The sequence below is a fragment of the Lepisosteus oculatus genome, chromosome 6 (genome assembly GCF_040954835.1).
Source record: "Lepisosteus oculatus isolate fLepOcu1 chromosome 6, fLepOcu1.hap2, whole genome shotgun sequence".
Classification (NCBI taxonomy): Eukaryota; Metazoa; Chordata; class Actinopteri; order Semionotiformes; family Lepisosteidae; genus Lepisosteus; species Lepisosteus oculatus.
The window spans coordinates 422,248-445,606 of NC_090701.1; the positions used below are offsets into that span (position 1 = coordinate 422,248).

At 42.2% G+C, this 23,359-nt stretch overlaps 1 protein-coding gene across 1 annotated transcript; it reads left to right on the forward strand.

Annotated features, from left to right (window-relative positions):
* The first annotated feature begins 23 nt into the window (after window positions 1–23).
* Window positions 24–23,220, forward strand: LOC138239387 (uncharacterized). The gene is made up of 5 exons (XM_069190842.1): window positions 24–202; window positions 16,033–16,092; window positions 16,646–16,805; window positions 18,384–18,513; window positions 21,563–23,220. The coding sequence occupies exons 2-5, from the start codon at window positions 16,073–16,075 to the stop codon at window positions 21,784–21,786; spliced, it is 534 nt and encodes a 177-aa protein (XP_069046943.1). The 5' UTR covers window positions 24–202; window positions 16,033–16,072; the 3' UTR covers window positions 21,787–23,220.
* Window positions 23,221–23,359: the final 139 nt, after the last annotated feature.

A 23,359-nucleotide genomic window follows, 5' to 3' on the forward strand; every position in this document is an offset into this window, starting at 1 on the left:
TCTTGCCGGGAGTGCGGGCTGTGGGGGCGGGGCGAAGCGTGGGGAGGGCGGAAGGGCTGGCAGGAGAGCGCCTGGCCGTGTTTATGTTTCTTGGGGTCTGAAACTCGAAGCGGATGGGCGAGCAGGGGGGTGGCATGGCTTGGAGATGACACGGTGATGAAAGGGGGTAAAAAAAAAACACATCTAGGAAACTGGTGACACGGTAAGTTTCATTCGGGAAATAGTAACGTTAATTTCGTGGGATCGAGATCTGTGTGTGAGCACATCAGATCTCACCATCATGATCTGTGAACTGTTTAAAAGTTTTGCCAGTAAGTTGCGTGTGGGTGTTGTAAATTAGCTCAGCGTTTCCGCTCCCCTTTCCTTAAGCAGAGCTAGGGAAAATCCGGATTTCTTCGCCTTAGGGATGGTTTCGTGATTACACGGCCGGGGAGGGTGCCGACTCTGACTGCGCTGGCAGTATATCTCGGAGGTGCGGACGGGTCTTTCTTACACCCCGAGGACCGGGCAGTGCGGGTGTGCTCACCCCGAAACCCAGCTCTGTCTCTCGGTGTGTGCTGGCTGGCGGAGTCTGTCTCCGGCTGCTCGGACCGCGCTTGTCTGCAGGTGCGGGTCGCCGAGTCCGGGCGACTCTGTTCGTGAGAGGCCAATCAAACGGACTTCAGCTTCGTGTGTGTTTCTCTCCATCTGCTAGGACGAGAACGATCCCCGACCCCTGTATGTGGGCTTTTCTCCCGGGGCTCCAGCGCCGCCACACCCACTGTCTCTGCTCCGTGAGACGGGCTGCCGTATCTGTGTCGTCCGTTGGCTGTTCAGGATAGTGGGTGGCGTTTGGGAAAAGCGTATGAGACATTGGGGTACGTTGAGGAGAGGAAGAAATAGCCACTTTAGTCTTTTAATCTAAATTTTAACGTTAGTGATCGCAGTTTGTTAACGCAATACCCGCTGTCTCGGTTGAAACGGACGGCATGTAATAACAAGCCTAAGTCATTGGATGCAGCCGGAACAAATTCTAGGGTTTGGTCCTACTAATGTGTACTGTCTCTGAAGGTAAAGACGTGTAATTAATACGACAGCTTCCAGCCAGTCTTCGCTTATGTTTGCGGTCCTAACCGGGCTCTCGAAAAACGGTGTGGATCGCCTCCAGACAGAGTTCTGTCTGTTGACTGTTTTATTGTTTTTTTATTTTTAAATGACAACCAGACGACACCCCCTTCGTGAAATCAGGTTCCCCGAGTGAGAATTCTCTGCTGCGCGGCGAAATTCTTCTGCCTAAACTTATTTAATCAAATGTGAAGTGAGGACCACAAACCCAGAACTAATAATGAGCCTTAATTAACAGGAGGACACGTCCCTTCCAGTCAGACACCTTCTCCCTCTGTGCCAGTTGTGAGCTGTCAGCTGTGAATTCTGATTTTCTCTGTATGAAATGGAAAGCGTCTAAGCAGCGCCTTGGTTAAGCTAGCTGATTTTTGAGCAGTGCTTGGGAAAGCTCAGATAACAGTACGAGTGTTTCCTGATTTAAATACCTTGAGAGGCAGTTGCTGAAAATGTCTGTATAAGGGATGTTCTCCGCAAACACTTGTATTTTATTTGAACACATGGGCCTTCAACCGGGCTGAAAAGGTTTGTAATCTGCTGTGGAACAGATGTGCTAAACAAAAATATGCTGTTATTTCAACTGGAGACATTTCATTTTAATTGATTGGTTGGCAGATGCAGCTTTTAAGTCAAAGACCTTGAAAGTGCTTCTATGGAAAATTGTACTTGTCCTTTTTAAATGTTTCATATAGAAAGATGGGTGTGTGCTCTGCAGAAGTCTCTGAAGACATGAAGACACTTTTGGCCTAGCACATTCAAGGGAATATTTAATACTTCTAAAAAATGGGTGCAGCAAGAGTGCTATGATTTAATCTTTGAAGAATGTAGAGGCTGAAAGCCTGTGCCAGGTTTTCTTCTCTGGATGTCCTTGCGCTGTTCTAGGCAGGACTGTATCTCTCATTGGCTGCGGGGTTACTGTGACACACTCCTCAGGCCCTTGCTCTCGTGAAGAAGGCTTCCGTTTTTAATGCCCACGGTGGCTGCGTTGTCTCGGCTGCAACCCTAAGAGTTCAGAGACAAAGGCAGAATCCTACACTCCTGGGTCTTTGTGATCAGCGCTGCCATGTGTCTCACCCTTGCCAGCCTGCAGGGCCGAGTGGTGAGCCCTGTATGGACTTGCAGCTGTAGAGACGCTACATGTTTAGAAACCGACAATAAAACACTTTGACAAGTGCTTTACAAAAGGCCTTAACATCTCACATGAAGGACCACACCTGCAGTCTCCTGTAATCAGTCCTGTAGACTCTAGAGACTGGGGTGGGGGAGACTTTGCCTTAAACTCAGGCCTCAGGTGCTCTGATGGATGTTGCCCGTCTGGAGTTGGTCAGCAGGTCTGGACGGAGGGAGCGTGTGTGTCTGTTTCTGGTGAGGAGAAGGTCGTTGCTGTGTCCCTGGCGAGGAAGGTGAGGCCTGCAGTGGGAGTGTGATGGCAGGGAGCACTTTCTGTTCGTGCTGGTAATGAAATGTAAGGGTCAGTTTCCATGGAGATAGTTGTTTTGCAGTCAGTTTATTTTGAAAGCAATAAAAAAACTATGTAAGCTTCTGGTAAAAGTTATTTTTCATTTAATGTTCATCAGCTGCTTTGCTTTGAGCAGTTATTCTGATTATTACTACAGCTTTTATTGGGCTGACGTTGTGAACCCAAGAGACTCTGGTGCTCGTTTACACAGCTGGCGCACCTGCGTGAGGCGCCCTTGTCCTCCTCAGCGGTGCAGCGGTAGCGTCTCTCCTGCAATCTAAACCCACGCTGTGGATGCGGTTTAGTTCTGCTTTAAGAACCATGCTGACCCATTAAGCCTTTTCAGGGCAGCCAGGTTTCATTGTGTTGAATACAGGTCTGCCTGGTGCTAAGAAGATGGGAAAGCTTACAAATGAGAAGAGACCACACAGCCCATCTGAGCCGAACAGGCCAGGATAATGAGGCAGACAGCCTGGTCACTGTAGAAAGTGCAGTCTAGGCTTGTAACTGGAAAGTCATGGGCTCCAATCTCAGTCACAGATTACGCCAGTAAAACATTCAGCTGTATAAATGGGTGCAAATGTAAGCATCAGCTGAATATACTGGTAAGTAATGAGCAGCATCTGGAATGTCTCGGCTGCTGTCAGGCTCCCCTCCACACATGCTCTGATCAGCAGGTGATGTTCCCACTGTGCTGCAGCATGTCCCACTGTTAGGCTGGGCTTCAAGCTTTTTTTAAAGTTCACATCGACTTTCCTCAGTCTTTCCATTGCAAAACGAGAGATTTGTTTTCCTCATTTTCTTCAGCAATGGAACGTGCTGTTGGTATGCAGCTCTCCTTCCTAAGAAGGGCTATTAAATGCTATCAATCGTCCTGTTATTGTGCATATAAACTGTATCGTAAAGCCTGTTAAAATCCACAGTTCAGTAGTGAATTATGTAATTCAGTCTAGTATTGATGCAGTAAGATTTTATAAAAGCTTGTGCAAATATTTTTCCATTTAAGAAAATTTGGAAAATACGGAATAAAGCAGCTGAGGAGTCTGTTTGTGATGTATTTATGTAACATTTTTAAATGCATCAGGAGAAACATGAAGAGAGGTGCATTTAAAAAGAAGTGCCTAAGGACCCTTCTTATACCATTTATTTTGGAAACTGAGGATCATTTTTCAGGAGTCCACTTATATTTGCCCACTCTCGATAAACGTATCATCGGTTTCACTTTAGCAATCGTGGAGGGAGGAACTGAAAGACGTCTGTGCCCAATGTCCACCTTTTCCTTCATACCTGAGTTTTTGTGAGTAAAGGGAACATTTTATCTTTGCACCTTAGTGATTAATATTTATCTTGTACAGTTAATGTACAAAAATTGCATTGTAGACTGTTTAGTCTTGCATACTACAGGGGTTAATTCCTTTTAAATAGTTTATATCCCTAAACAGACAAATTAACGCATTGATTTTTCTTTCCAACAAGTAAGGAATGGTAAGTTGTAGGTAATATACACTTCTGTATTAAAGTGCGACTGATATCATTTGCACTAATCTTGTAAAAAAATGTATAGTGTACATGTAAGCTTCTCAGAGGCTGTTAGCAGGCACTTGTTTTTTTTTTCCTTCAGGAGAAGGTGTTCTGTACCCTTATGTGAATATCTGAATACACCTGCTTTGACTGTAGCTGTTTGATGTCCATAGTTTCTGTTGCTCTGCTGGAGATCTGGAATGCAGGAGGAGATGTACAGTAGCTGCACTCGGGTTTCTGCTTCTCCAGCTTCTCCAGAGCACAACGACGCAGGGCGGCCAAGTAACTTCTTTCTTTCCGACCCTGAACACCAGAGCTTGGTCAGCAGGCTAGTGGGCGACCCTTCTCCTTAACATCAGAATGAAAAAAATGAGGTTCTGAAGCTGATGTATTAGTATACTGCCCTAGTTTTATTCTAGCATTTATTTTGTCAGACTAAATTAATCTAACAATTAATTAACAGCATATGCATTTTTTATTCACCGGTTATCTGTTTTGGTAGAGAATTAGATCTCGGGGGTGCGGAGCTCAGCTCCCTCAAGACCCCCCCGAAGCCAGTGCCGTTCTGAGAATATAGACTCAGGCCCAGTCCCAGTGTAAGGCTTTGTCCTTTCAGCGGCGTGGGGTGGCTCGTCAGAGAGTAAGAGCTCTGCCAGAGTCCTGGTGTTTTAGTATCATTGTATGTTAGCCCGACATTGTAACTAACTCATAAGCATGCTGAGGTACTCTTAAATCATTTTCTAGTATCTCCGTTTTGTGAAACTAATTACTCAGTTTTATTCAAAGACATATCCTTTTTTTTTTTCTTTAGGAGTTGCGCATTAACGCTTTGTGTGTGGACTGTAGATCAATAGATTTGTCAGTTCTGCTGCAAGCGCTGATCTCTGAAAGGCAGGAAGAATTGTTTGACATCTGTGTCAAACGGAAGAAACCTCCTGTTTTCAACAGGTTTTACTTCTAACACTCAGTAAAAATACCACGGACTCAGTCCAGGTCAATACTGTACATTTCACTGATCTTGGATATCAGCAAATGTAAATCATTTAAACCTACCTTCCTGTAAAGAATTCCTGCCGACACATGAGGTCGACGTTTTCTCTTTATTAATAGATTTGAGGAAGCCCCATTTATTCCCAGATTCCTTTTTCTGTTAAAAATACAAAAAATGTACATTTTAAACCAGGGAATTGAGTAATACAATGAAGGTGCTTTCTGAATAACTGGATTATATGTGCTGTGTGACTCTAGAGGGATTCCTATCCATCGCTCAGCGATTTGCTTTGGTTTGCTTTCAGGCTTTGAAGACATTTCTGCAATATCCTGTCAGCATACAACATAGCATCACAGCCTGTGTTTTGAGGCTCTTCTTGGCAAGAAAATATTACTTGAAACCTAGTTCTCTCTTGATAATGCAGCATCTAAACATTAAGCACACTATTGAAAGGTAAATTCTTTGAAAACGTCAAGATAAATGGTGGTTTCTGGTGAATGTGGGCAGCCATGTACTGCCGTATATCCACCAGCTTTTCTGTGTGCTGGGTGGTAAATTCATCAGCCCATTTCGGTTCAGGTTTGTTTAGTTTTGCACTGATGTCACAGCTGATGCTTTTTGTCCAAGTAAACAGTTTTCTGGACACAATGTAGAGTAAGTGCCTTTCCAGATGGTTAAACAATGCTAATATGAAACCAAAATCTCAATAATCCCTGTGTGCCAATTAGGATTAGTGCTGCTGATTATAGTGTTGCTGCAGCAGGACCATTTGTATGTATTATTAATGTGCAGACAGATGTAATCAGGGAAATTGAAAATGTCAAATTGTTCAGCTGCAGCCTGTCTATAAAAATGTTAAATGTTCAACATTCCTCATAAATTTAATAACTGAGTACCAGCAAAACTGTGTATAAACCCTTTTCTTACATAACCCTCATCCTGCACTATAGGAAGAAAGAAGATCCGCTTGCTTGCCTACTCGCAGGATGAGCAGGTCCACCCTACAGTGTGGAATGTGGTCACTTGAGTTATCAGGGACTTGATAAAGGCTTTGGGAATGTGGGGCTTTGGCCAGCTGTAGAGGACCTCTAAGGGTGCTAATCAGGATGCAACTGCTTAGTGTGCTAGTCATGTTACAAGCTGTTGAAACCAGGAGGCGTTTCAGAAAAATCCACCCTGATTCCTTTATCTGTGGAGGACTTACCCTGCAGCCTTGCCAACAGAAAGTCCCTATTCAAGGAAAGCTCTCCTCTTGTGGACGGCTAATGCTGACATGACCACATACCTGCCTGACCGCACCCATCCCCATGCCGCTTGGGCACTGAGGCCTTTCTGGCCAGATGAGAAGGTGATACTTGTGCCATGAATGCCTAATGTGCCAGACTAGGGCCCCTTTGAACATTTGTGGGATGAGCTGGGATGATCTGTGGCATATAGGGCTCAGAGACCAGACAAGCTTGTCTGGGAATGGAAAGGAAAGGCTTCCACAACCTGGTGCACTGCATGCATTGCATGTTTACAGTTAGTCTAAAACTGTGCATTTCTATTATCCTGGAACTGTCACAGTAGACCACCTGTTGATTACAGATGACATGCCATGTCTGTTCAATCAAATCTTTGTTCACTTTTTACAGAAACAATTGTCACTCTTGTCCCCATGACTGAGAGTGCATTGCAGTTAAGTGTTAAATGTCATTTGTTGCTGTGTATTTATAGAATTTATCACTGAGCCAAGTTCGGCGGTGCATCGAACCACTTACATCAAACTCTGACAGATTTTCTAAATTTGCTGCAAAACTTTCTTGACAAAGCATTCATCAATATTCTTGTTGCTGTTGGTAGGTTAACATCAAATCATGTAGAAAGCATATGTAAATAGTGTTTTTGCAGTAAAGGGTAAAAATGATACTGTGCTTTTTTCTTCATTCCAGGTAAAACTGGAAATACATGAAAGTTGTTGAATTTTGGAATTTCTCATTGTATGTAATGAGTACGGGCAGAATTTTAGATGTTCTTTTTTCCCCGATGAAAAACAGATGGACTTGTGTAGGTATAAATGGACTTTTCAAATGTAAATTAAAGCCTAATATTTTGTTCACCTAGTAAAAGCTCCAGGTGGTTGGGACCCTCTGTAGGTTGCATCTCACTATGCTTTTGACATGAGGACTTTTTTGCCATCAAGTGGCTTTAGATTTCTAATGTTTCTTGCTTGGATGATGTGGATGATATGGGTGATAACTGACCGATTGGGCTCAGTGTGCAAAGGCTCCTACCATTCGGAGCCATAAGGTGTCTGACTCGCCGTCGGTCCCAACGTTGGCTCCTGCATCCGCTGGGAACTCAAACCCAAATGCGATGGAGGTAAAGGGAGCAGGTTTGTTAGGTGTGTTCTTATGATGAGATTTACAAGGTTTACAGTAAAAGTTCAGCATCCAGCAAATCCTGTCCAAAAGAAATGAGAAGAGCTGCTGCTAGCCACACCTGTAATTTGGTGCAGTCTATTCTCTTATTTTCGGTTGTAGGAGAGTTTTCTGACGTTAAAGGTGGTTTTCAGTCTTCCCAGTAAATCGAGAGAAGATGAGGATGAAGAGGTTCTGTGAGTGCGGCGGCTGGTCTGTATGTCCGGGGCCTGGGCGAACGCACTGCTTGGCAGTGGGCAGGCGTAGCGCTGCCCGGCCTTGTGTCTCTGTGTGCTGGGCTGGTCGCTGCCTCGTGGCTGCTGGGGTTGGGCAGGTGCAGAGCAGGCAATCAGTCAGGTGTCAGTGTACCGATGTTGCAAACAAAAATCAAAACATTTACACTGTGGGACACCTTTTCAATTTTTCCATTCTTGACCACATGCCTCCCCAGTATCTTTACTGGAACGTAGGTCTCTTGCAGAAGCTTTGGACTTGACCTGACTTGGCAAGTTTGTTTGTGTAAAAGGGAGCTTTAGGGCATTCATAGCCAGGAGCAGGAAGTCACATGTTCTGTATGCTTACAGTAGCTTCTGGTCAAGGCTATTTCAGTCTTAATACAATACTGGAGTAATCTCAGGATCCACCTGTATTCACCTCTCAAGATGTGTTGTTTATTTTTTACATAAAGCGTGTGCATTTTAGTGTTTAGAATTCTTTTAGCCTCCCAGCAGTGATAAAGATTTCTTCCAACTTCCACTGTTTGACTGTATCTGCAGCAGCTGCCGTTGCTGGCTTGAAAACAGCCTTCTGACATTGAAACAAAATACTCTTACAGTGCCATTGACTTGTGTTTTTTTTTATATTTCAGTGTAAATTACAGAAATGCTGGAAAGGTTATGTTACAGTCTTTATTAGAAAGAATGAAAAGCTTGTGTTAGGTTTTGCTATTAAAAGAGATTTTGAAGTTTCAAAAGAAATCCTTTGCTGGTCAAACCTTGTGTTCCTGTGGTACTACAGAGCTGGGTGAGTGAAGGTACTGCTGAAGGAATGCAGATGGCATTCTAATTAGCATGAAGATTAACCACATGGCACAGAAACAGATTGGGGCTGAATCACCAGCGTCTGTAACTGTGATGCAGGACGAGTTGCTTACAGAGTGCTTTTTCTTTTAACTACTTTTGTTATTCCTCAAAATAAGTTCTGGTCATCTAAGTGAATGGCACAGCTTGTTGGTTAGGTTGCCACCTAAAAGATTTCTGGATAGTTAAATGCTGTATATTGTGTTGTGACTTAAAGGTGTTGGTTGTCCTTTTTGCTTTTTCAAAGCATTCATAACAAGACCATTCTTTTCTCAGTCCACATTGGCTGTTTTATTGTTTGCTTTAGCTATTTAATTTCCAAAACTACGCCAGGAATAAAATCCCCAGGGGGGCATGTATGGAATAGTGTAGTGTAAAACCAGGTAGAATTAACTTTTATTACGATGTGCATTCTGTACGTTTACCTCCTGGGAGTCCTATCAAGGATTTTAATATGTTGGAGTACCGTTGCTGTGACTTTTCCACAATGTTCCGTTGATCCTAGAGACGGATACTTCTGAAATATGTGAGGAACATTAATGAAATCAGGAAACTACAGTTCAAGAGACAAGAAGCATGTCAGAATCAGAATAGCCTTTATTTGTGTGTGCTTTATTTTAAGTACATGAACAAGACAATAGGCATCATTAAGACAGTGCACATATAACTAGAAGTTCTAATTAAGCAAACAGACAGCCCTAGCAGTGAAGCTGTTCATATGCTGGCGGTTCTGGGTTTAATAGACTGGTAGTGTCTTCCTGAGGGAAGTTGATGAAACAGCTGGTAACCCGGGTGGGAGGGGTCATCAGCAGTCTTTCCTACCTGCTTCTTTGATCTGAAATTGTACAAATCGTTAACAAAGGGCAATGACAGCCAAGTGGAAACGCACTGCAGTTTGCCCTTTGGAGCGCGCAGACCAAAGGTATAATATAAACAGTTATATTAGAGTTGGTTGAGAGACACCAAAGTGTTTCAGTTGGTGCAAAAGTACATTCTCTGCTGTGATACTGGTAAAAGTCATGTCCCATTTAAGGATGGTAGAGATCATTATTCTCCAAAATGTAAAGGACACCACACTCACAGCCACATCGCTGATTATCAGAGAGAGAGGTTTTGGAAATCAACCACGTTTCCAATGTTTTAACCTGTTGCCTTTCCTCTGTGGTGGAACATTCAACTGCAACAATGTACTGTAAAGGAGCTCTGGAATGACAGAATTAAACACAGAGCTGAAATGCACACAAAGAATTCTTGCACACGCTGACTGTCTTGGCTGTCCTCAGAGCTTACTGCCTGTGCGCCCTCCATCATTGCGCTGTCTCTCAGCTTACCTTTACTTCCTGGCCAGTTCAATAGCCGTGTCTGAAGGACGACAGGAGTGTCTGTGGTGAAATACAGCCTTGTCCGTCTTAAATAACTAAATGTATTAGGTTGTAGACTGTTGTTTGAATTTTAAGAACAGTTCTGGCTGTATTTCAGATTGTAGTTAAGATTTGTATGGGCTTTGTGCAGAAATACTGGGTTGAGTTTAAGTTTGTCACAAAACAACTCAGGAAATAGTTGATCTTGTATAGGTATTTAATTTAGAAAGAAATACGTTTTGAATTCTGCCTCATCTTGTAGGCCTATATTATTAATTTATCTTGCTTTAAATGTGAAAAGGAAATGCTTGTATAGATCTATGGTTATTTTCAGACCATTTAGACCACCAAGAGGAAGTCCTGTAATGCAAAGCGTGACTTTATATAATTTTGAAATTACTTTTTTCAGATGTTGTTATTAAAGATAAAGAACAGAACATTGTATAAAGCCACATATGACTACTTACATTTGCACATCTTTGGGGCTAGTTCGCTTGAACTAGATTTCTTTTATCCTTGGATCACAGTCTGTGATAGAATTGTATGTACCGTGTGCAGTTTGACAGATTTGTGTAAGAGGTTGCAAAAGGGTGTTAATTAGGTATTTTAATTAGATATGCCACATTTTTACAACATATAAGAAAATTAACTAGTCTTACCTTTGGTAGTGTTGGTGTTCTGTAAATGTTTCATTTTATTACACACATCTGAATAATAGAGAGTAAAATGATTAATTACAAGGTAGAGACACCATGAGTGATACGATTGTAAATCCCACACCTGATTCTACTATACTCTGTACTCCTGTGACACTGGCTCAATAGCCAATTTGTTGTTTATCTTTTTATTATTTAATTAACCTTTACTTGTTCCTTATTGTACTACTAGTTTAACAGCTTTGCCAGACTATGACTTATCTGGGCTGATACAGGTCTGAACCAGTTCATACACATTTTGTTTTCAAAGGTGAAACAAGGCCAACACCACTTGTTAAACCAGCTCTCTCTGTAAAATGCCAGCATTTTCATTTGCATTTTCATCATTCACGCCATCATTTGTTTGAAATAATACTGTAAAAAGCTCTTAGACTCTTTTTCAAAGCGTCTTCCTCAAGTCAGTTTGGCCAGGTGAGCATACTGTACCTTAGAGAGGTTTGCTCTGTTTCAATTCATTGTGAAAGTGTAACATCTCTATCATGTCAGTGCGATACATAAAGGCCTGGAGCAAGATGATAATATCGGTGCTGTATATTTATATATAAATATTTACGCACGTATGGGAGTTGCTGTTTACCCATACTTCTGAATGACTGTACTTCATCAGTGAAAGCTCACGGGTTTTAGTTTCTGGCTTTTGGTTTCTTTTTCTACTACACTGAAGAAGACTCTGCAATATATTGATGTTACGCTTTTTTCAGTTATTATATTTGTAAGTTCTTAAATATGTGAACCTTTATTTTTAAAATTGATCATTTCACTTTGTTAGTGCTCTTTTTTTCCCTCATTGTGTCTTTTCTGTCACAGCTATGATAGATTAAGCGGTTTGAGGAATCATGCAGAGCAGATTGGCTCTGCTCTATCAGTGAGCAGATGTGATGAGATGCTGTCTCTGTCATTTCTAGGGCAGTTGGGTTTAATTACATTTTCTGAATACGGCCCCTTAGAGCAAGTGCTGTAGCTGATGGGAAGAAACCTATGAAAAACTCTCTGCAAGATGAATTCCTCCCATTTATTTTGTTTTCAGTAAACACTTGTTTTCAATTCCTGCCAGTTCCAAGGGGAAGGTTCTGTGATGACCATCGGTTCTCTGTTACTTTATGCAGATGATTTTTTGAGGTGGGTGAAGTCTGAATTCAGAATGATTTAGTGGATCTTTCAAGGATACAGATGGGCAGGAAAGTGGAACAGTTTTGTCTTCCTTTTCATCTCGTCTTCCTTACCTCTGCCAGTGCTGGAGAAAAAGGCTCTGGCCAAGATCAGTGGAGCAGAGTGCCAAGAAGTTCACTTGAGATTTGCCAGTAGTGGTAGTGATTGATAATAAGGGGGAAAGGTGGGAGTTTTTTCGCAAATAGAGGTTCTCATTCAGGAATACTGGTAAGAGCTCGCCCTGGGCAACAGCAGCATGCTTGCATACCAGCCCTGCTGCAGGGGTAGTCTGCCATTGGAGCCGAGTGGGTGTAGCAGACACCCACAGCTGTGTCAGCCCCAGTGTGGACATGTAATAATTTGTTGAGCTGTTATTATAGCACTGCGCTGATCAAGACACGAACTCCAGTCAGGGGAGCAGAGTAGCGTTCAGTGTTTCCACATTTCCTCCCAACAGCTCTGCATAGAGGGCTGATGAAGCACAGAGGTATTTTAAATGCTACTTCACATCTTGCTTTTAGATGTTTTTGTGTGATATTCGATACGTTTTTTAAAAAAGAGGATATTGGTGAAAGGTCCACTTAAGAATTTATAAGAGAAAACAAATATTTACTTATATTGGTATTATTTTGACTAATGTAGCTGAATCTTGTTTTTGTTAATTTAACATGTGTGAATGTTTTTACCAATAACAGTCTTTCAGAATTCTGAGCATATGTCTATTGTCATCAATGAAACTCCCTTCAAGGCTCTTCTAAAGAGTAAATACCATCCACCAATGTAGGGTAAAAAGTATCTGTGACCATTTATTCAGTCAGTAAAACTGACATCTCTTATGTCTCCAGTGTGTTTTTTAAGTTCTTTCATGGAGTTCTTTTCAAGTTCCATCTTGAAGAACCAGGATTCTGTATGATGTACTGCAGTTCAGTGTTTGTTTTTTTCTTACTTCCAGAAAATGAAAAATATCTATGTGTATTTCTTGTGGGTTTGTGGTTATAATGATTCAGACCTAACATCTGAACCTGTGGTCACGGAAATAATTCTCAAAAAAAGCGAAGCCTATCATGCAGTTTAAGAAAGGAAGATGCACATCTGTCATGAGGAAATGAGCTGCTCTGAATGACCTGTGCTTGGGTTTGGTTTTCCACTGCATTTGGAGTTTCTGATGACCGTAGAGGAGGAACACTCTTGGAGCTCTGTGGAAGGACAGAGACATTCTGTAGCTTGTGCAGTGATGAGAGGTGCACTCCCATCGACAAACAGCAGCGCAGCAGAGGGCCCGGGAAGAGATTGCTCTCGTATGACGTCACTCTGCTCAATTGTGTTTCGTCATGGCGAGCGCTGGTCAAAGTCAACGCCCCGTCTGAGAGGGCGAAGGATGTGAGATTAGCGAAAAATGAAATAAAAACAAAAGGGGTGGGGGGGGGAGAAAAACGTGCAACCTGCCCCGTGGAGATACACAGCAGGACAGGCGAGAAAAAAAAAATGAAAGAAAACCGATTGCCTTATGCTCGGTCTCAATCCCCCTGCGGGACAGTCGCTGGAAGGTTCTCCCCTTGCGGGGAAAATCTGCTCTTAAAGAGCTCAGTGAGTCTTAAAGGGGCCCACAGCTGCGGTTCGTCCTTAAGCGCTTTGAGAAGCCACCTTTAAAGGTGCTATATAAAATAAAGTTTTTTTTATTATTATTAATCAGCCAGGGCAGCTGTGGTTGCTAATCCAGGGCTCCGCCTCCACACTGAACACGCCCCCCCTGCATGATGCCACACTCCGTTTTCTCATCTTCCACCTTTTTGGACAGCATATTAACCTCTGTGATGCTTGGTAGGGTTTCCTAGTTAGAGAGAGATCACTTTATTAGCCACATACAATTTCTTGCATTAGGAATTTGTCTTTTCACATACCCCAGCTTGCTCTCCATGAGACACACAGACAGGAAGAGAAGCTTGGAGTCAGAGCGCAGTATCAGACATTGTACAGCACCCCTGGAGCAGCTGGGGTGAAGGGCCTTGCTCAGTGGCCCAACGGAGTAGGATTCCTCTGCCTGCCGTGGAATTTGAACCGGCAACCTTCAAGGCACAGGTGCAGATCCTTAGCCACAGAGCCACCACTCAGTCCCTAGTTGATATTTTGTTGGAGCCCCTGGCACAGGCCATTTGACAACATAAAAGCATCTTTCTCTTTATAATGCTGGGAAACAAACATCATATTTTACTCCAGGCTGGTGATGGTTCTACTTCAGTTTTCCTTGTCTTAAACCTGGATGCTACCCTGGGGTTTTGAGTTCTTTGGATTCCTCAGTCTTGCTTTTCAGACTGTTGTGTTATATATTCCTGTATTCCAGCATCCCTTTTCTAGCTTTTTGTGAGCGACAACATATTTTTTGTCTGTATTTTGGTGTCCCATTTTAATAACTTCTAAGCTATCCTGTATATACTCTAATTATTTCATGACCTCGTGTACGTCTTCAATTCAAAATGGAAGTATAATTTCTTGGTAGTTTGAGTTGTCTGTCTTGGACTTGAGTATCTTGGATTGCTCCTTAGCCACATCCAGGCTTGGTGCAATGAGCTGTAACAGAAGAGAGGTGAGGACAGTGTACAAAATGGGAAGGTGCACTTATCAATGATATAGTTTTTTCAAAATATTAGCTTGTTTGCTTCATGGGAGTTTTTCTAGTATAACCCCATTATGACCCGTATTGCATAATTGTCTATTATTATTAATATTAAGAGAATGAGTATTTTTGATTAAAAATTTCAAAGTTAGTGAAATCTCATGCATATCTGTGGTTTCCATTCTTAAAAGTATTATCTGATTGTAGATTAAATGGGGGTAGCATGATGCTTTGGTCAAACTGAACCTGACAATTTAAATGCCTGAATGAATTAGTTTTATGCAGGGGCTTCTGTTGGCTGTAAGGCTTGCCTACTTTCAGTGTTAGTCTTCCCAAATCATTTCTCATGTTTATTCCAAAACAGTGTGATATAGCCAACATCATATGACTTCGAAGACATGGATAGGCTGGGTTCTGTTTGCCTGGCTGTTCTATTACAGATTTGTTTTGTCAAGACTGTTGTTTGTGGTGTGTTATCAGGTTCCCTGAAGATATGCTGACCTCACTGAGACGTGTTAAGAAGGGAATAGACAGGCTTGTCTAGAGTCCCTAGCTGCCTAAGGATCCCTCTAAAGTAAGGGACACGGCCCTTAACGCAGTGTAGGAAACAAGGCTGTGCTAGCTCAGGTTTGCTGTTCAGAAGATTACAACACAATTAAGACCACACTCTCTGACCTGACGGGGAAGTTGTGGTCTTTATCGTTTAAGAGGGTTTATACAGAAAGGAATGGGCGACTAACAACGGGCTAGTAGTTGCATTTGTGTTTGAGTGGGTGATTTGCCTGAAACAGAAAAAATGCAGTGTCATCTATATACTGTATATACACCAGAGTGGCTCACGTGTCAGATGATCTGTACTCTTTAAAAAAGAACCTCTCTCATTCATCTAAATGTAAAGCAAAATCCAGTACAATTCCTTTCCTTTAGTAATATGGTCCAGTGTTTTGAGGTTTTCTTACAATTAATAGCCTAAAATGTGCAAGAATATTATGATGTTCAGTACAGTTGATAAATCATAATTCAAATTTTGCACTGATGGCCTGATGAAGAGCTTAACTACATTCGCAAGTTAATTTAATATTTAAGACTTAAATCTTTAAGGGCACAGTAGTTCAGTGTTTAATGATAAACAGTGTTGATCTTGCAAACCCTTGTAAAATTTGTTTTAATATGTGCTGCTAAAGGAAAGTGACTTTTGTACTGCATTAGTTGAGCTTAATGGAAACTTAATGGAGTTAATGTTGTCAAACAACCTAACCAGCAAACAATAACGCTATTTTTTGTCACTTTGTCAATGATGAAAGTGATGAGGAACAGTGAAACCTTCTCATGGATTAACATGACTCATTTTTCATTGACTTTTTATAGAACTGGCTAATTACGAATATTGCTTTTCACAGCATTCTCCGGACAACTTCTTTCCTTCCACAATTCATGAACATTTCAAAGTGCAAAATTGTTTGGATGAAAAACAAATGAGTAATGGCAAGCTATAAATGCAGAGAGGCCGAAGGAGTCTGGGTATGGCTTCTCCGTGTGGTTTTTGGCAGGTCCCAGTAGTTTTTTTTTTTCCTGCCTTTAATCTGTCAGTTGTGATGAACAAATCATTATCGCATATTTTTTTCATTTTTTTATCTTCTAGCATAAGTACGTAATGAGAACACATCACAACTAAGCCTAGAATGGAGCTGTACTGGTACATGTAAGTATAACAATCCCTTTTGTTTAACTAGTGCTGTAGATCCCAAGGGATGGCCAGCTGTTTTGCATACAGGAGTGGACCCACTTTCGTGAGACACAGCAGCCACAGAGAGCCAGTTTCCCACACTAGCCAGCAGCTTGAGCTTTCTCTTCCTGTGTCCAGTGACCCCAGGTCTCCACAGATACTCTCTCTTCTTGTTGTACAAATCTTGTTTCTCCTTTCGATTGCTGTGTTGTTGAGTTTTTTCACGAAATGGGCTCACACTGGAATGTGGATTCAATCGAACAGTCATATGTCATATTGGGAAGCGAGGTGAGAAGGTTCCAGTTTTGTTCAATGTGCAGATCTGTTATGGTACGTAGTGCACCCATCAACACAGCGAGTCGCTCTGATGCCGCTGATTATGCAGCGAGCAGAAGACGGCGCTCACGGTATGTTGAACAAGGTTATTCCATTGTATCACACTGCAGGACTTCATCTTTCTTTTTTTAAGTTTCGGTAATACAGGAGAGCTTTCATGGCGTTCCCTGAATAACTCTTTTTCTGCACCTAGAATTGTGATCATTTTCATCATCATCAAGATCTTCTTCTACGTGTGCTGGTACCGCTCCCGGCAGCGCCAGCTGCACGCTTACCTCAGCAACCCCCGCAACGCTCAGATCGTCATCGTCGGGGGCCGGGCCTACCTGCACCAGATGTGCGAGCGGCAGAGTGTGAGTGTCCCTTCCCGTCCGGCCAGCGGCACCAAGTGCCCTGTCCCAGCGCTCCCCAGGGGCCTGGCCTGGCTCACAGCAGGCAGTGCATACACTCGCACCCTGGCAGTGATCTCATACCAATTAAACCCCAGCTCCCCTGGTAGTGTGTTGATCAGCTATACTGGGTCATTGTTGTTAATACTGTAGTGTTGGGTCCATTTATCCAGCATTCTGTCTCCCTCATAGCACTGAGAGGGAATGAGTAGTGATCTTAATCTTAATATTTATCTCATGAAGGTTTAGCACAATTCCAGTGGGGTAACAAGATGCTAGAAGATAGTTTACTCAGAATAAGTTGGTAAAAGTAAGCTTTCAACTCCTTCATTAATTATAGTTTTTTTTATTTTAACTTACAGGAATACCCATGTAATAATAGATTTACATTTTCTTTTGTGCAAGTTTTAGAAATGTGAAGCAAACATCCTGCAGGTGACAAAGTTCAGAATGGTGCTTCTTGATGAAAGTGCCTCTGCTTTCTTACTGCTGTGCAGTGAGATTTACACTCGCCAGTTCCAGGCACCGACAGTTAGATGTTCAAGAGCAATGAAAGATTAGCAGGGCTCCAAGTCGGCTGTAAAACAACGGCTCATTAAAAAAGCTTTAAGTTTAAGGAAAAAAAACATTGTAAGGTACTGTAATTGTGGTTTCTAGTATTCAGAAGTTTGAAGTTTGATGCTTTTGTTAAAGAAAAATTAGTTTTTTATTTATAGTTTTATAGTATTTAACAATAAGTTTTAAAGCATTAAGAAAAAATATAGAAGTTAAAACTGTCCCAAGTCAAATTAAACTATTGTTCATTGGAGACAGCATGTGATATGTCATACCACAAATCATGAACAACAAAGTAATCTAGCAAAAGTCCATTCTGCGATACAAATGTATAAATAACATTTAAAATGACAAAAAAACAATACCTGGTAAACTCCATTTCTGTTCATTTCCTGTTGTGATGATGAGCAGTACAGGCCTGGAATTCCCTGTGGATTGCCAGTAATTGTTTATGAACCATCCAGCTGTTTATACACGTTAATGAGCTCACGACCCAGCTGGTTAGAATGTCAGGCTGACAGGTACCAGGGAACGAGCTGCTGAGACTCCTAAGGATGCTGCCCAGCGTCTTACTGAACAAAGGTGCTACTGGTGACTCTAGTCATGCTAAACAGGACTGACTCAGGGCCTGGCTGTGGCCTCCTCCGACGAAAAATACCTCATGATGTTTCACCAGCCTTGATTCGCACACTTTTTTGAGTTGAGTTTTTAGGATTGGACTGCTTTAACATGAATGTAAAGTCAGTGTTCAAGGGTAGGCAATATTTTTTTTTGCACTCTTTCCCTACAGGTTTCTTCAGGTCAAGTTGATGCAAATAAAACAAGAACGATAATCGGTCTCGGACTTGGCCCCGGACCGGGAAAGCTGGAAGTGTCCGAACCAGTCCGGCTCTGGCGCAGCATGCCGGTTCGAGCATGTGTGATGCGACTGTGGGAGTTAAACTCTGACTGATTCTTTCCTCCTTTATTCTTCCAATTGCTGCACAGACGTCCGTCTGGCCCAGCTGGTACGGCGTCCAGGATGACAGCTCTGTTGGCGAGCCTTCTGGATCCCTGCCTCCAGCTCCCTCATACAGTCATCTGGACGTGCCTCCTCCGTACGAGGCCGTTTCTGGAAGTAAGAGACCTCCGTGCTTTCTGCATTCCTTGCTCTTGACAGCCTGCCATCTCTTTCTGACTGTTTGATGGGGCGCAGGGCTGTGCTTCCTATTGGAACATGTAGTGCCTTGACCTTTTATGAATGCTGGACTTAAACCAATAAGCGCAGTGTTCATGTTTTCTGAAATGCAGAAAGCACATTGACAGCAGTGCTTCCACCTTTTGGCTTGATGTTATCAGGTCTTAGCGGTTAACCGTGTCTGAGCTTGGTCAGTACAGGGATGGGAAACTCTGGTCCAGGGGGAAGAGCACCACCTACAGGTTCACCAGTATCACTTACAGCGGTGATCTGGTTTTCCATGGAGGCCTCCCATCCCAGTCCTGTTGTGCTTATGAGATCCCGTTTCTTCCATAATGTCTGGCGGATGTAAAGAATGAAGTAATCTCTGTATCAGCCTGCCCGAGCAGCATTGTTAAATAAATAATTTCTGATAAAGCAGACGGCCACAATATGCTGCAGAACCAGCTGATGGCCGCTTCTCGGCCAGTGCGGGCGAGAGCCACGGTGTAGAGGAAGCTGCTTGGGCTTTGCTGTTTCTCTTAACAAGGGACAGACCTGAAGGCAACAGAAAGCACAGAGAACAGAAGTTCACAAAGTGCAAGACCATTTAACAGAGCAGTTAATGGTCCCCAGTTATTAAAACCAATAGAGCTTACATCAAAAAACGGTGGTGTAATGGGACTAGTCATAGGAAGATGTTTCACTGGCGGTAGATGGGCAGTTTTTAGAAGTAGCAGTTACGCAATTCCTTCCCAAGGGAATTTAAGAAATTAGCATCTACCACGAGTCCCACGTGCCTGGTTGTTAAAATACCTGCAGTGAACTGGTGAGCTCCACACTGGCACATTTCACCAAGCGAAGACACAAGAGGGCAAAACGTATGCAGCACAAAAGCAAAGTCCAAGTCTGAGACGCCAGCGACAACAAGGATAAGAACTGAAGTCAGACTTTCACATTTATAGCAGGAAAAATCAAGGCATAAATAAAAAATATCTTTGGTTTTGGTTTGAACATGGAGAGGTTCGATTTCTCTCTACACATCTTCGGATGGATTATAAATAATGCTGTGTGGAACATATTTAGAAATCCGTCACCTACGATGACTAACACTATCTCCATGTGTTTAATGCGCAAACCTCTATTATCTGTAGTCCTTCATTGCACAAGGACACAGACTTGAGGAGTCTCTGAATTGCTGTTGGGGCATGTGCTAGATTAAGTTGTCCTGTGTGTCATACAATGAAACATTATCACAAAGGGCCTTTTGGTTTTTTTTCCCCTCTTTAAACTCCATGTCTAAGCCAGTGGAATTATTCAGTTTGCAGTTGTACTGGTTTGTCTGTGACTTGTAAATGCACAACCATGGTGCTGTCTCTGGAGAAGTCAGCCTCCCCTGGTATTACTGGTGTGGTGTCCTTGGGTGTCTTTATCAGGAAGTGGCTATTTTCAGCCCTGCAGTAGGATCTGTTTGGTGTGTATCTGGTACTGATGGAGGTTTGAGTCATTATTTTACATGCTTGAGGCATTTTAATTTTTTCATTCCAAATACTTCTGCAATCACACTACCACCCATCATCTCTGCCTGTTCTGTACAGTTGTATATGTTGTATTATAAGCAGGATTGTAATAAGAATGTTGCAGTACTAAAGGACTGTATTGTGTTACAGTAAGATTTAAACGAAAGCCAGCATGTGCTTCTCACATGCTATTTTGAACTAAAAATGATAATGTTGCGATTTGATTGCCAGTGTAGTGTGAAGCTCTTAAATTCTCACCATCCGTGTCGGCAACACAAAGGGAACTGAGAAATCACATTTTATGGATGTGTGCAAAACCTGAGTCATCACATGACTGGAGAGAAGAAAGGCAGAAAGCAGAATACTGTATTTAATAGGATTATAAGTTATTGTTGAATGTTCAGATAAAAAAAAGTTATTATTTTACTAAATATGATGTATACATTATAAATGATGAGATCTAAAGCATGTCCTACATTTGTTGTTTTATAAAATAAGGCCTTTTCCTTTTCATAGAGTAACAGCTAAATAGTAATTAAGTCAAAGACAACACCAAGTCAGAAACTTTGACATAGGTTTTTCATCTATGAGTATAGATAAGATTGAATACACAAACTGGGATGATGTAATTAGTGAACTACCGCAGGGATTTGTACTAAGACCACTGCTCTTCATAATTAATACACGATTTAAATTCCAGAATAGTTACTAAACTAGTTAAGTTTGCAGACACTGAATTAGAAGTACTAGCAAAAACTGTAGTAGCTGCAAATCAAATTTAAACAGACTTAAATAAAACTCACGACTTAGCCAACATCTAACGGATGCAGGTCAGTGTAGGGTATTGCACGTAAGTAGCAAAAGCAAAATTTTGAAGTACAGAATGAGAAACTAAGCTAGAAGAAACAACATATGAAGAAGAGTTGGGTATTAATGTTTGTCATTTGCATATTGTTCACGTGTGTGTGTGTACATATAGTTAAAAGCATACAGTTTAAATCAATGGATGATAAAACTTTAAGGTCTTTGAATATTTTGTGTAATTGTGGGCCCCACATTATAGAAAAACTATGGCTGCGCTGGAGTCATTCCAGGCCGTGCATACCATGTAGGGAATGTCCTTTGCTGGCAAGCTGAAGGAATTGAACCTTTTTAGACTTGAATAGAGAAGATGTGATAGTGATAAAAGCATTCAAAATCCTGAGACAGTGTAAACCCACAAAGATTTCTTCGGATTAAACAATGAAGCACAACCCAGAGGGCACGAGTGACAACTGTGTGGATAAGGTGGAAGTATTAACCTTTTTTGTTTTCAGTTGCATAATGCAGTTACTGCATACTTGTGTAACTCCAGTTTCATCCGGGACTTGAACGTTTCCTGCAGGCCCGGTTTTTGAAAGCTGCCCTCCGTGGTCCGTGGCTCTTCCAGGTGAGCGAACTGAGGGGTTTTGCTGCGTCCTATGATACTGCCTGTGCTTTCTCTCCCGCAGCCGACGACCTGAAACCTCCACCGTACAGCGAATATGCCCAAGGGGAGGCCATCACGGACGCCCAGGTCATTGCCCTGCCGGAGGGCTGGGACACCGGCAGCCTCAGCGACGCGCCTCCCCCGTACACCCCCAGCCTGGCCAGCGGTACCCCGCAGCAGGACGGCCCGGCGCTGGCGGGGCCCCGGGCGGAGTGCAGTACCCCCATCCCGGACTCCCAGAACTAGGCCGGGACGCTCACCCTGGGGCCTGAGGTGGCATCGTCTCTACTGCGCAGGCTCAAAACAGCGACGTTGCCCTCTTGCCGAAGAGTACACTGAGGCAGGCTCCGTTCGGTGCCATCTTCTTCCTCTCTGCGATGAAGGGAGCGTGCCCAGGTTTGCGGACTTCAGCAAAAGAGCCCCAGTCGCTTCTGTGGACTGTGAAGAAGCAGGAGTCCGTGACATTGCATCTCGGTGTTCAATGCAATAGCAGCAGGAAATAAGGACAGAACTATTGACTGTCTTTGCAGTTTTCTCGGCTATGAGCTGTTTTTCCTTCTTTCTTTCAAAAGAAATATTAACAGCTTGTGACTCACAGTTTCCAAGCCTTTGTCAACGTTTATTTTTGTAAAATATTTTGCTGCATATAACTGATTGTAGACTGATCTGTTGTTGAAGTGACCCATTTTCTTGCTGCTGCTGTTGCTTTTCAACCACTTTTTTTTTTGCTTGATTTTTTTTTTCCCCCAATGTCTGTGGATGCATTCTATAAAATTAGTGGCCAGGTTCCAGCCTGTCTCCTCCTGCCCAGTAGTTTTCAAGCACAAATTTAAGGAACAACCCACAGTCCGCTGTTTCATATTAATAACAGAAGTGGTTGCTGGAAGTAACTAGTGACCTAGTTACCTACCAGTATACACACCTTAACCGGTGCCATTATTAACCTGTATTAGAAAAACATTGTGCTTTATTAGTGGTGCTCTCAATGTGATGAGTTCTGTGATGGGGAGGCTACTTGACATTCAACTTTAATGTGACTCTGAATATGAATTGTTCATATGTTAACATGTTCAAAGGGAAATGACTCTTGCTTTTGCTGTAAAATCACTTTAGCTCGTGGAAAGGTACCTGTTTTTGTAAAGTTACTGGAATTGATTTTGGAATCGGTGAACATGGTTGGTGTGTGAGTTTTCTAGCAGTTTTCATGATAAGGTTTCTTTTTTTTCCTGTGCACTGAAATTGTGCCGAGTTGCCCGGACGTCCTGGAGTGACCGTCTGAACAGAGTGCACTGACGTGCTTAGTTGATTAGCTTTCCTTAGTGATGGTTATTTCCTGATTGTGCTTGTTACAGAAGTGTCGAATATCAGTTTTACTTTTTAAAGAGAACAGAATGACATTATTTTCAGTTTTATTCTTTGTTTCTAAATGTCTTGATGCTGTTTCACATTTCATGGGTTTAACTGGGGGTTTTAGGAGAATGTCACGAGACGGGTGCTTTGAAAGGCTTAAAACTATAGAGTAACCAAAAATGTTATATTTCTCTAAATATTGTATCTTGCTAAAGGATGTGTACAGACAATCCCAAACTCACTTGTATGAACTTTAATTTGTAAATTGCATTATTGTCCTATTATGTAAAATAATAGAAAAAATAAAGTTTTATAGCTTTTAAAATTTGACCAGTATATCGTCTGTATAACTGTTCACAATTGCTATAAATAATTACAAAACTAAATTTTGTCAGCATACGCCAGGGAGACAACCTTGCTGTTCGTTATAAATCCACAAAAAGTCATGCAGTACATGTATCTGTGACAC